The 13,305-nt window shown below is 35.1% G+C and overlaps 1 protein-coding gene across 1 annotated transcript; it reads right to left on the bottom strand.

Annotated features, from left to right (window-relative positions):
- Positions 1-172: 172 nt before the first annotated feature.
- On the bottom strand, positions 173-3,116 carry LOC107471260 (microtubule-destabilizing protein 60). The gene is made up of 8 exons (XM_016090713.3): positions 2,051-3,116; positions 1,925-1,973; positions 1,694-1,789; positions 1,473-1,592; positions 1,259-1,357; positions 920-979; positions 700-794; positions 173-527 (listed from the first exon to the last, which is right to left on the bottom strand). Exons 1-8 carry the CDS (start codon positions 2,968-2,970, stop codon positions 428-430), a joined length of 1,539 nt encoding a protein of 512 aa, XP_015946199.1. The 5' UTR covers positions 2,971-3,116; the 3' UTR covers positions 173-427.
- Between the last annotated feature and the right edge of the window lie 10,189 nt (positions 3,117-13,305).

Here is a 13,305-nt window from a genome sequence, read left to right as displayed (position 1 = left end):
CCAAACGTCAACCAAAAAAATCAGTTTTTTCTTTTATTTCTTCACAAGTAAGTAGAACATGCCATTGAGAGAGAGAAAAAAAAACATTGTTACCAATTCATTTTATCACTGCTTTTGTTATGAACAGTTGAATTAACATCTTGCACAGATAATCAAAGTAATTACACAACACTAAATTCAAAAAGTAAATTCATTTCATTTGGATGAAAAGAATATGCCTATTTTTTTTATGACAATATGTCTATTTGTCCAAGTCAATTTGCACACCCCTATCTCACTCTTTTTAATCACAGTACAAAGATCATTGCACTAACGGAGGCACAAAATGATTTTGCAACATATTGACTGGTTGTTGACTTGTTTCCCATACAAAACTGGATATTGTTCAGACTTCGGAGATAGGAAAAAAGAATGAATTAATTTCGCATCAATAAATTTTCAAGTCATTCCATGACAAGCACTTTATCTTCTTATGTTGTGGTATGTGAAACTTGGGTTCTCTTGGTATTGTTGGATGCTTCGTAGACCTTGGACCAAAAAAGAGAAAATTATACATATATTATTTTAAAGAAAGCAAAGGAGGTAAAAATAACGTGAATAAAATAAAATAAAATAAAAACTGTTAATTATGAAGCCTATAACGTAATGTCTGTCTTCCAATGAAGCCATTAATTATGAAGCTAGAGAACTAGATCAAACCTCCTTGGTATAAAGGGTCTGTCAAAATAAGGCATTGGTTGTGCTTTCGGAATGAGTTCCCTCCTCAACCTTCTGATTTCTTCTTCTTCTTCCAACTATAATGAAGTAACATACAAGGCATCAGCATTTTGGGTCCAATTCAATGGTTGGGACCAAAATTTTATACTTGTATCAAGATTGCCCATGATCATGTTTGGGGGAAAAAATCTCAATACTGTACCTTCTGCTGTCTTTCTCTTTCCAATTTGAGTTGTTCTATCAAGCTCATCTTTTCTGCTACCTACATAATCGAACATTCAAATTCAGTCATATTTGTTCTACATTTGACATGAAGACAAGTAGTACTATGATGTGCAACAACAACAACAGTAAGAATCTTGCCCCTATTTCAAAGTTTTGTATTCAATAAATGGCACTGGAATTTGGAAAACAATAAAATTTCATGTTTTCAATACAAACTTGTTACATGTGTAATGCCACTTATCAACAAAATCCTAATAATATTAACAATAATAGCAGTAACGGTACAATATAGAAATAGATAAAAATGAAAATGCACCTGTTGATCAAATTCAGCTCGATCCACTGCTCGGACATCACTGTGAAGCTTAAGATCAATAGGCTTGGTGCTCTCTTTAACAGGAGGTTTTACCAAGCACTGCAAAAGAAGGACCAAAGGAATGCTATTACTAAGAAGCTCATCATATCAAAGGTAGCATATAATTGGTGCTGCATTAACACCACAAGAATTTCATAACAAAAACTGAACTTACCTCTGGTTCATCTGTTGTCCATGGAAGGCCCTGTGCTATAGGAATCCTCATCTTCTGTTCTTCTGTCATTATCTCCTGCACCTTCTTCATAAATTCTTCCTTTTTCAATTCCCCCCTTTGCTGCATTATCAAAACAATTTATTAGTTTCTAAACTTTAAAGCAGTTTATTTTTATTTTTTTTAAAAAGTTTTAATTCTTTCACACTTCAATCAATACTTACTTCTGTTCTTAGCTTGAATGGTTTTTGGTTAGTGACTTTTGGCGGCTGCTTCTTCTTCCACCTCCTTCCTCCATAAGCACCACTCGAATCCAAGCTCTGAAGAAAAAAATGAAAAAGGAAAAATTACCATGCCATAAAATCCAATTAGGTGAGTCATGAACAAGTTTTTGATAATCATCATTTCATTAGTGCTTAAATGTAAATTTTAACATAATGTAAAGTAAATCTTACATTTCTCCTACTCCTTCTACCCCCAGTAGCTGAAGTCCTACTAGACACACTGCAACAATGAACAATCAACAAATGTCATCAAACAAAACACGATGGACGAAAACAAATAAAAAATCAAAATCGAACCTTCCATGGCTACTATCCCAGGAAGAAGAAACCGAGATCCTTGAGTCCAATCCAAGGTTCTCCGATGTCAAAACCAAATCAGAAGCGCAAATCAAGGAAGAACCAGAACCAGAACAAGAACCAGTAACCTCAAGTTCAGGTGCTTTGAAAGAAGGTTGCTCAAATTGCAAACCAGGCAATGCCCATTTCATCACCTTGCTCTTAACCTTGCAACTATTTGTATGACCGTTATTACCCTCTCCGTGTCCATTTTCGTCGTTGTGTTCCCTCTTCTCGTTCTCCTCTTCGAATTTTTCCTCTTCCTCATTCTGATCCTTCTTCCTTGATTTTGGCATAGATAGAATCTTCTCGAAGGCCTTCACCAAATGCATCACTTTCCCGGACCCTGTTTCGGGGACACTATTTCTCGCTTCTTCCAACAACTTGTCCCTCCTTCTCTTCACATTAGAGCTTCCCTCCAATTCCAATTCGTCGATTTCATTCTTCTCCACCTCTTCCTCGTTGTCGTGGATTCGAAGGTCCTGGATTTTGAGGCTTGCTTCAATAAGCTCTTCTTCTTCATCTTCGCAATCCTTCTTCAATTCCTGTTGGCGATTTTTCAAGAACTCTTCCTGAGAAGCCCTGAGATTCTCATAGGCAACGCAGAGGCATTTGGCGCCATCATCGCCTTTCTCTTCTCTGCACTTGCAAGACGACACCGTTTTGCTGTTGTTGTTTCTCTTCGCGACGAGGAACTTACGCTGTCTGATTCGGTTCTGAGGAGATCGAACAACAATAGCGGGTGCTGCTTTTGGCTTCGGAGATTTGGACGATTTCAAAGGAAGATTAGGGTTTTGATTCTCAGAATTTTGCAATTTGTGTTGCATTAATGCGGTGGTTTTGGTTGGCGTTGCAACTACTTTTGTTGCTGCCTCTTCCATTAGATAAAAAAATAGTGAGTGTTGAGAGTGTTAGGGTTAGGGTTCTGAGAGTGAAGAATTGAATTCGAATCACAGTGAGAGTGAGATTTTAGAGTGAAGAAATGAAATCAAGTGTTTGAGGGAGAATAGGAGCATTTTTTTTTGGCTCGCTTGTATTTGTTAATTTTGTAACGGCTACTTTTCGTGGGTCTTCTGATTCGTTGATGGTGATGGTTATCATTTTTTTTATATTTTTTTATTTGAAAGTCTGAATAAAATTATTATTTAATAATTTTTAATTATTAAATTCATATAAATAAAATTATATGTAGAATAAAATATGTTTGAAATTATTAACATTTAAAAAAATTAAAATATTTTTTAATGTTTAATTTATTAATTTAATCTCAATATTAAAAGATGTTTCAATTCTATTTGTATGCGTTACTTCTATCTATGATAATTTAGGCTAGTTTTTTTAATTAAAAAAATATTTTAATATTCAGTTATTGAATTAGGTGGTGTTTTTTAAAATTGTGAAGAGTACACAATCCGATAACTAAATATTACGCCATAATTTTACTTGTATCTAAAAAAATAAACGGATAATTCAATGAGGAATAATTTTGCAACATAAATAAAATATTAGGAAACATAATTACATGTTTGCGAGTTGTGGATAATTTTAAATTATATTAGGGCAAGATTAATGGGTAATGATAGAACTAAAATTCTTTGTAAACGAGCTGCAGACAATTTTAAAATTTCTTTCGCACATTAACCAAAAACACACATTTTATTCCTTTCTTTTTTATTGACATGGAAACTAAAAACACAAGCTCTTTATAATCCAACTAGCTGATTAATAGATAGTAATGTGTTTATTAACTTTCATCAACACTTTTAGCTATTAATTCAATTTGTTTAAATTAATAATTAATAATATATTTTTAATATACATTTTTAAATATTATTCACTAACTATCATAAAAATAATAAATTTTTTTCTTAAATAAATGGTCTTAATTAAACTTTTAAAAAGAATAATTTTTCTTTTTTAAAAAGATATTTTAAAAGATAAATCCTCGTATTTACAGTAGATGTTCAACTATAGAATACCTCTATTTCTCAAAATAAATTACAACATTTTATAGACGACTAATATTATATATCTAAGTTTTTTTTAACTAAATTCAATTAAATTAAATAATAAGACTTGAAATAATATTAGTTATAATTAATTTTTATTATGTTAGACTAACTTAATTAAACTTAATTACCAAAAAAAAATTAAGTGTGTAATATTATTCTTTGTGAGTAGTGCTAGGTAGCTAAAAAATAGTGTATAATGTATATATAGCACAGAATAAATGCCAATCACATGATAAGGGAGTCGAGTACACCTGTTTATTAGTAACATACTTATTACTCAACCTTCTTCTCCGTGCCTGTAGTAATTAATTTCATTCCCAAAATTCATTTTCCTTTCTTCTAAATCAAATTCCTAATATCTCTCATCCACATTTATGTCTATTAAAATGTAATTTCTGTCTAGTAAATTAACATCCGAAAATACTATCAAATTAACCCGAGTAAAAGATCAAGACTTTTCTCCCCCATTTCATTTGAACCATAAGCCCATAACCGAGAAAAACGAGCTGACGCAGAGAGGAGGAAACACAGTAGCTTCGTCATCGGAGCATTGCATAGCCTTGTTTCCGACTCCTATAGGTATTGATCCGTCACCTTATAACTCAGTCTTTATTATGCATTATGAGTTATAACTCGGCGTTAACTATCATTCATTCTTTTGCTTGTAACTGACTCCTTCATTACCGACTTAATGACCATCATTTCTATCTTAATGACCAAACGGTCATAACGTCAATTCTATTCATCAATTTTATGCCTATAAAAAGAACATTCTATATCTAATCTCAAGAATACATTCTATATTCATAGAATTATTATAAACACAACATAACACATGATAACTTTCATTTCATGTCTTACATTCTATATTCATAGAATTATTATATACCTCTTAAACACTTACTGACTTGAGCGTCGGAGTGTCTTTTGCAGGTACCCACCCCTTGTTCTCTCCTTGCCGACGTATAACTCATCCCGACGAGAAGCTTGAAGACATTCATCGACGGACGAGCTATACACCGGCCAAACTCAGCAAGAACAATTGGCGTCGTCTGTGGGGACGAGTAAAATCATTCCCACTCCCCTTAGATTCATAAAACTTGATTTACATTCAAATTTTTGAACCAATCTCAACAATCTTGTTTAAGATTTTTAATACCTCTTATCAAATTTTAATCTATCGTAACTTTTTATAAAGTATTTACTTTATACATTCAAATTGCTTCATTTTTACGTATCATAATATTTCACATTTCATAATCGATTAATGAACCAATCCGAGAATAAACTCGACTTTCAATCAATCCGAAACGAACTCGGTTTTCAATCAATCCGAGCACAAATTCACTTATCAAATTTGCTTATTTTTTTCAAAGTTTTCTATTTACACAAGTAAAATTATATATTTTATTCAACATACTTTTACATTTATATTTTGAGTAACTAATACTTACTGATTTATTAGTTATATTCAAACCTCAATATATGTTCTATACAATAATGACATATAACAACCATGTCAATTGCATTTTTATTTCTTATGTATTATATTCTTACTGCTTAATGATTTCATTTATACAATTAAATGACAGTAATTATGAGTTTAAATATTAAAATTGGATTCCATCAAAAATTAATTATATATCAATTGTATATAACTGTTACACTATTCACTTTATGCTATTAAATTTTATGTTACTATTTGTTTAATGTAGAAAATTAAACAGGTAATTTATTATTATTGCACGAAGAATATCCCTCGTCATACTGTAACTGCTAGAAACATTATACTAAATGTATAATTCAATAACTGTTATCTTATTGCTTTATTATCAAATTAAAGCATGTCCTACAAAACAAAATTCAGATATTCACATTTGGCATGTATGACATTTATATATGTCGTCTTCTTCTCTACAATTATCAACTTTCAAGGTATATTTTTTTTTACTTTGAACTATTTTACTTTTACGATATATATTATTCAATATATGTTGCGACTTTATACCTATTCATTTTCTCAATTTATCTTATTCATGTCAAACCTTCACTATAAATTGTAAATATTCAATAACTAATTGCTTTGAGCGAGAAATTTATCAATAAGTTGTTGTGGGCTGGAAAAATTCCCAAGACAATTAACCATTATATCATCGGATCATACAATCGATTCCGTCAATGGATATCTATCTCTGAACTTTTCAGTTCATATACAATCAAATGCTAAAATTGTTCTTAAGTGGAAAAGTATCCCCCACACAACTATCTTGATTGAATGACTCTTATCACTCAATTATTTTTTGAATAAGTGCCGACATAATAACCCGACTAAGCTTGGGGGCTCACCATATCATTATTCACTCATCTTGTAACCGAGTTATAACTCATTTTATTTTCTAAGCTTAGCCTGGATCATATGATCGGCGGACAAAGCTTGGGGGCTGTGATCCGTCACCTTATAACTCAGTCTTTATTATGCATTATGAGTTATAACTCGGCGTTAACTATCATTCGTTCTTTTGCTTGTAACTGACACCTTCTTTACCGACTTAATAACCATCATTTCTATCTTAATGACCAAACGGTCATAACGTCAATTCTATTCATCAATTTTATGCTTATAAAAAGAACATTCTATATCTAATCTCAAGAATACATTCTATATTCATAGAATTATTATAAACACAACATAACACATGATAACTTTCATTTCATGTCTTATATTATATATTCATAGAATTATTATATACCTCTTAAACACTTACTGACTTGAGCGTTGGAGTGTCTTTTGTAGGTACCCACCCCCTTGTTCTCTCCTTGCCGACGTATAACTCATCCCAACGAGAAGCTTGAAGACATTCATCGACGGACGAGCTATACACCGGCCAAACTCAGCAAGAACAGGTATGTTATCTAGTTTCATATTTCGATTAATTGGCATATTGGGACTCCATTATCAATTCTTGCATGTGGCTGGATTCGATGTTAATGATGAAAGTTTTGGTTCTTATCTCACGTTGATGGGTTTGGAAAAAGGAAAAGCTTGCAAAGATGGCGTTTTGGGGTGGAGATGAAAGGTAGGCATAAAAAAGGGTTTTTTAATTTTTATAAGTAGCCATGATTTTTATGGGATGTTACTGTTCCCTGATTTTTTATTTGTTCAACCGTGATTTAATTTGCTATTTTGCGTGCTTGGTATTGTGCTTTCTTTCAAGTTATTAATAATGTGACAAATATAAAGTAGCCATTTCCTTCAAGTTGTATCCATACTTCGAAGGTCTCTATTGAAAAAGCCGAGCATCGCATAGCCTTATTTACGATTCCTATAGGTATGTTACCTAGTTTTATGTCTTGATTAATTGGCATATTGGAGCTTCATGATCAGTTGTTGCATGTGGCTGGATTCGATATTAACGATGAAAATTTTGGTCTTTATCTCCCGTTGATGGTTTGGGAGAAGAAAAAAGCTTGCAAAGATGATGTTTTGGGGATGGAGATGAAGGGAAGGCATCAAAAATTTTTTTTTTTCATTTTATAAGCAGCCATGATTTTTTGGGTGTTACGCTTTCCTTGATTTTTCATCTTTCAACCGTGGTTTGATTTGCTATTTTGCGTGCCTAGTATTGTGCGTTCTTTCAAATTATTAATAATGTGACAATTGTAAAGTAGCTATTTCATTCAAATTGCCTCCATACTTCGAATGTTTCCACTGAAAAAGCTACGTTTGTGTCTCTAGATGATAAAGTTGAGACGAAGGAGCAGAACAAAATCGCTTTCATTCTAGCTACTTCAAGTATCTTTCTTTTTTTTATCTTTGTCAATTCTAGTATGACACAAAAAAATATGAATAAAGTATTTTTTTTATGTCTGTCACCTAAATTATGCATTTTTTAATAGTTGATTGATAACAGTAGTTAACTATAGTGGGAGTACATAAAGAGTACTTAAGGTTAGTGGCAAAGTATTTTTTTGTCAGGTTTCTGTTTTTATTCATGTTAAAAAAAATCCTTCAGATACAGATGTAATATGGATGTTATGCCTTGATATTTTTTTTAATGAGAATTGCTTTATCCTTATAAAAGATTGCGTTAAAAATTTGCATAGATTAGTACACATTCCTACATAATTGGTGTCTGCTAAGAACTGAAATGAGAATGATGGATACATAGTAAATAATCATGCTTTTTGCATTGAACTAACCTAATTAGTGTGGTTATCACAACAATCACAGTAGGAATAGAGAATTGGATACGAGGGATGATCATAATTTCATATGCAATCTCTTGATATCATACTTTTGTTCAAAGTTATTTATAAGCAAAATTGTTAGTTCAGGTGGGTATCGAATTTAAAATTTTCTAGAGATTAGCAGTAAACACTCAAAAAGTTGGACATGTAAATGGTATTTTAGGGGACTATTGTGATAGTTTAATGATAGAGCAAGACATATTTCAATCATAGATGTTATACTAAGCAAAGTTGTTAGCGTAGCTATGCTATTGATAAATATGTTGGTATGTTATGATTAATTTAAGTGGGTTATTTAAGTATATATAGCGGTTGCTCGTGAACAGGTGTTCAAAAAACAAGTAGGCATGACACATAGCAGGAGCAAAAAAGAGACACATAATGGCTTGGAGGATGGAAAGGAAGCATGCAAAAGTGGAAGGAATACAAGAAGTTGAAGAAGTTGTTAAGCTGTCCAGCCTGACCTCTTCGCACTCAAACAGCTATAACTTTAGCTACAGAGGTCCAAACGACGCGATTTCAGTTGCGTTGGAAAGCTAACGTCCGGGGCTTCGATTTGATATATAATACGCCATAGTTGCCCTGACGCTAGGTGATGCGAACGCGTGATCCACGCGAACGCATTGCATCTGCGAACTTTAATCCGCGCGGCTGCGTGGGCGACGCCTCCACGTCACTTGGCCGCGACCTGTACGGACCAGAAAGCGCTGGAAGTGACTTCTGGGCTGTTTCTGACCCAGTTTTCGACCCAGAGAACACAGATTAGAGGCTATAAAGTGGGGAAATGCATCCATTCATAATCATGCTCTGATAATTCATAATTTTAGTTTTAGATGTAGTTTTTAGTGAGAGAAGTTCTCTCCTCTCTCTTAGGATTAGAATTTAGGACTTCTCTTAGTTTTATGAGGGACTCTCAATCCCAGGTTCAATGTTCTTTGTATTTATTTATTTTCAATGTTCCATGTTTAGATTGATTTTCTTAATTAATGTTATTTGAGATATTTCAGTTTATGATTGTTTTATTTATGAATGCTTTTTCTTTAATTTAGATAGTTTCCCTTTTTGGCCTTGGTTAAATAATTGGTGACTCTTGAGTTATCAAACTCATTGTTGATTGAAAATTGAATTTCTTCATTTCATTAATTCAAGTTCCAATAACTCTGACTTTTCCCAAGGAAAGACTAGGACCTGAGGAATCAAAATTAATTCATCCACTTAACTTACCTTTATAGTTAGAGGTTAACAAAATGGGAGAAAAATCCAATTCTCATCACAATTGATAAGGATAACTAGGATAGGACTTTCAGTTCTTATACCTTGCCAAAGGTTTATTTTACAGTTATTATTATTTTATTTTACTTGTCATTCAACTAACCTTTTACCTTAATCCAAAACCCCAAAACACACTTTTTCATAACCAATAATAAGAACATACCTCCCTGCAACTCCTTGAGAAGACGACCCGAGATTTAAATACTCGGTTATCAATTAGGGGTTTGTTACTTGTGACAACCAAAACGTTTGCACGAAAGAATTTTTGTTGGTTTAGAAACTATACCTACAACGCGACTATTTTTATAAAATTCTTTACTAGCAAAAATCCTAACGTCAAAATGGCGCCTTTGCCGGGGAATTGCAAACGTGTGCCTTATTATTGGTTATTGTAAATATTTTTCAAAAAAAAATTTTCCTTTTTTGTTAGTTTTTGTTTTTATTTTCTCTTATTACTATGAACTCTCACTCCTTTGGCTATGAGTCTGGTTACAATTATGTTGCAGGAAGAGGAGATTATAATGACAACATGCACCATGGTTGGAACAATCAAAGATGGGAGGAGCCACAAGGATTTGATCAACCCTCATGGCAACAACCACCTCCAATGGACTATCAACAACCATTCTGTGATGTATATCAAGGCAATGGCTATGGTGAGCAATCTTTTGACTATCAACAACCACCACCATACGCCTATGAACCCCTTCCTCAATATAGCTTTGGACCACCATACTCACAAGTCCCTTTTCACCATTCGCCTCCATATGACCCTAACCCTCATCCACCATACCAACCACCTTATGAGCCAAATGAACCATACACAGAACCACCACCTTTCCAACACAACTACCCTCATGAACCACCACCTCAATATTCACCATCTCCATGTCATTATCAAGATGAACCACCTTCCTATTATGAACCCTCTCTCCCAACCAATGAATTCTCATATCCACCCCAACCTCTAATGGATGACAGACCTCGTGTTATTCTTCAAAGGCAAGAAAGGATGAATAAGAGTGTGCAAAATTTTGCGGCCGCTTTAGGCAAGTTAGTAAATCTAATAGCTTCCCAACATCTGAGCACTCAAAGTACTCCCAAGGCTGCATGCGGAGAATCAAAAGAAGAGCAAAGCATGAAGGAGACACTAGAAACTTCGGTGGACAATGAGGAACATGGCTTTGTATTGGAACAAGTGGAGAAAACCATAATAGTTGCAGAGGAAGAAATGGTTGAAGATTTAGGAGATGCAGAACCTCCATGGGAAAGTCCAGTCATAGAACCCCTTTCCAAGACGTTTGAAATTGATGCTGAGGAGGGTGTATAACCTCCAAGGTATATCACAGTTGAAGACTTGGAAGAGGTTGATCAAGAAATGGAGATTCAAGAAGAAGAAGCACAACCTCCCATGCCCTTGGAAAGCAATGAAGAGGAGATTGAATTGGAAGAGAGCTACCAAGAGGAAGAGGTTGAAATTGAAGAAGCTTGCAAAGAGGTGGTAATTATCAGAGAAGAGCACAAGGGAGTGGAGCTTGCAATTTCATTAAAAATACCTCCCCCTAAGTTGACATCATCCTTCACAACATTCAAGTGGGTAAAATTCATATCCCTTAGCTTTCTAATTCCACTTGAATATGGGCTACTGGAGACGGATGGTCAACTTAGAGCTCTTTGTGGCATTAAGAGTAAGAGAAAGATGGTCAGGGGTAAGAATTGCCCTGCAAGGTTCATTATGGTTGGAAGCTTTACGTTTAAACATAAAGGTTGGTGTAAAGCTCAACTAAATGGGTCTAAGAAGTTGTTTGGCCGCCTTAGTGAGAATTCAGATTGGCCGCCACCCAGATGGAATCATAATGATCAACAAGAAGACGGGTGCAAGGGCAAGGTCTGGGACCCCGGAATCCATTCTACCAATCACCACTCTTTGGGCCTTGTCACTTGCTTCAACTTACTTGAAGGCTTTCTGCGCCTAGTTTGGGACCCCGGAGGTTACTGGAGATACAAACATTGGTGGAGATTCCTGGATGAATACAAGCATAAGCCACCATAACAGGGAGCTCACCAAATGTCCAACTTAATGACTTTAACTAAAAGTGCTAGGTGGAAGCCAACCCACCACGGTATAATCGTTCTTTTCTCAATTTTAATTTTATTTCGTTATGTTTGTTTTTCATTTTATTTTATTCTATTTTTATTGAACCTGGAATTATTCATAACATCCATATCAGCACTGCATTTGCATCTGCATATTGCATTAAAAAAAAGAAAACATGCACGTGACGCGGCAGTGTCGCTGACGCATCCGCGTCACTAGTGCGTTGGAAAGAAAAAAATTGAACAGAGAGTCACGTGAGAGCGTGGCTGGAGGCGCGCCTTTAGCATACTTTGACCCCACGCGACCGCGTCATGTGGAACTTTGGCCTCCCACGGGACTGCGTCACCCACACAGCCGCGTGCCATGAAAATCGACGTCAAAAAGGTGCATGGCCGAAAGTTGTGCTGGAATTGGGCTGGACTCGTGCTAGAAGCCCAAGCCCTCCCACGCGAACGCGTGCCCCACGCGGCCGCGTCGTCTTTCAAAAATGGCCATCCACGCGATCGCGTCACCCACGCGACCGCGTCACCCAGATTTTTGGCAAAATAAGATTTTGAACAAAAAGTTGCGCGAGCGCGCGGCTGCCCTCGCGCCTGTAGCACGACTTCACTCACGTGACCGCGTGCCCCACGCGGCCGCGTCACTTGACAATAGCGCTAACCGCGCGAACGCGTCACTCACGCGTTCGTGTCGCCTGCGCCGCACAGCTTATCCTAATTTGCCAAATATCTTATCTTTTTTTCCCAATCCTAAATTTTCCTCCCTCCTTTCTTACTTGCTTCTTCTTCCTTTCTTTCCCTTCTCATTCTTCTTATCTTTCATTTCCTTTTACTTAATTGCATACTTTCATTCATTGCATTATTTTCATTGGTGTTGAAATTTTATTTGGGTCATTGTTTTTCTATATTTTTGTGGATTATTTGACAATTATATATTACTTTTTAAAAGGTTGTTTGCATGTTCAATTTAATACTTTCAAATAGCTTATTCACCATACATGCTATGTGTTTGTGAAAACGCCGTATGGCATTGTGCACTATTTTTAAGATTTCTTTTAATCTATTACTATAAATGCTTGCTTTTCACAAAACACTTTTTATATTTTATTAATTAAATATAATTATTATTACAAACATGATTGTTAGTTTGAAAGACTTGGTAATCTAACTTGGACATTGAATGCTTGATCTATGCTACTCATGTCTTTGCCAGCATGCCAATAAACATCTTGCATTTAACTGTCATCACATGCACTTACTATATTTCCATTGATGACTTTTCACATGTAGTCATGACCATGTGTTAACATCATTCTTCTTTACTGTGCATTGATTACCACCTTTCCCGCTCTCTTCCTTGCTGGATCCCCTAGCTTTGCTTGTTACTTTCCTTTTTCCCCTTTCAGGATGGCCACCAAGAAGGGTAAAGAGAGAAAGCTACTCCCAAACCACCGGCAAGGACAGGAACACAAAAGAGCACTAGCTGAGGAACTACAACAAACCACTGGCAAGGACAGGAACACAAAAGAGCACTAGCTGAGGAACTACAACCCCCATCCACCTGCACATCTCAGCATGCACCGAGGA

Source organism: Arachis duranensis, chromosome 10, assembly GCF_000817695.3.
Source record: "Arachis duranensis cultivar V14167 chromosome 10, aradu.V14167.gnm2.J7QH, whole genome shotgun sequence".
Lineage (NCBI taxonomy): Eukaryota > Viridiplantae > Streptophyta > Magnoliopsida > Fabales > Fabaceae > Arachis > Arachis duranensis.
Note: the sequence above shows the minus strand (reverse complement) of the source record. Positions and strands in the feature narration are given on the sequence as shown.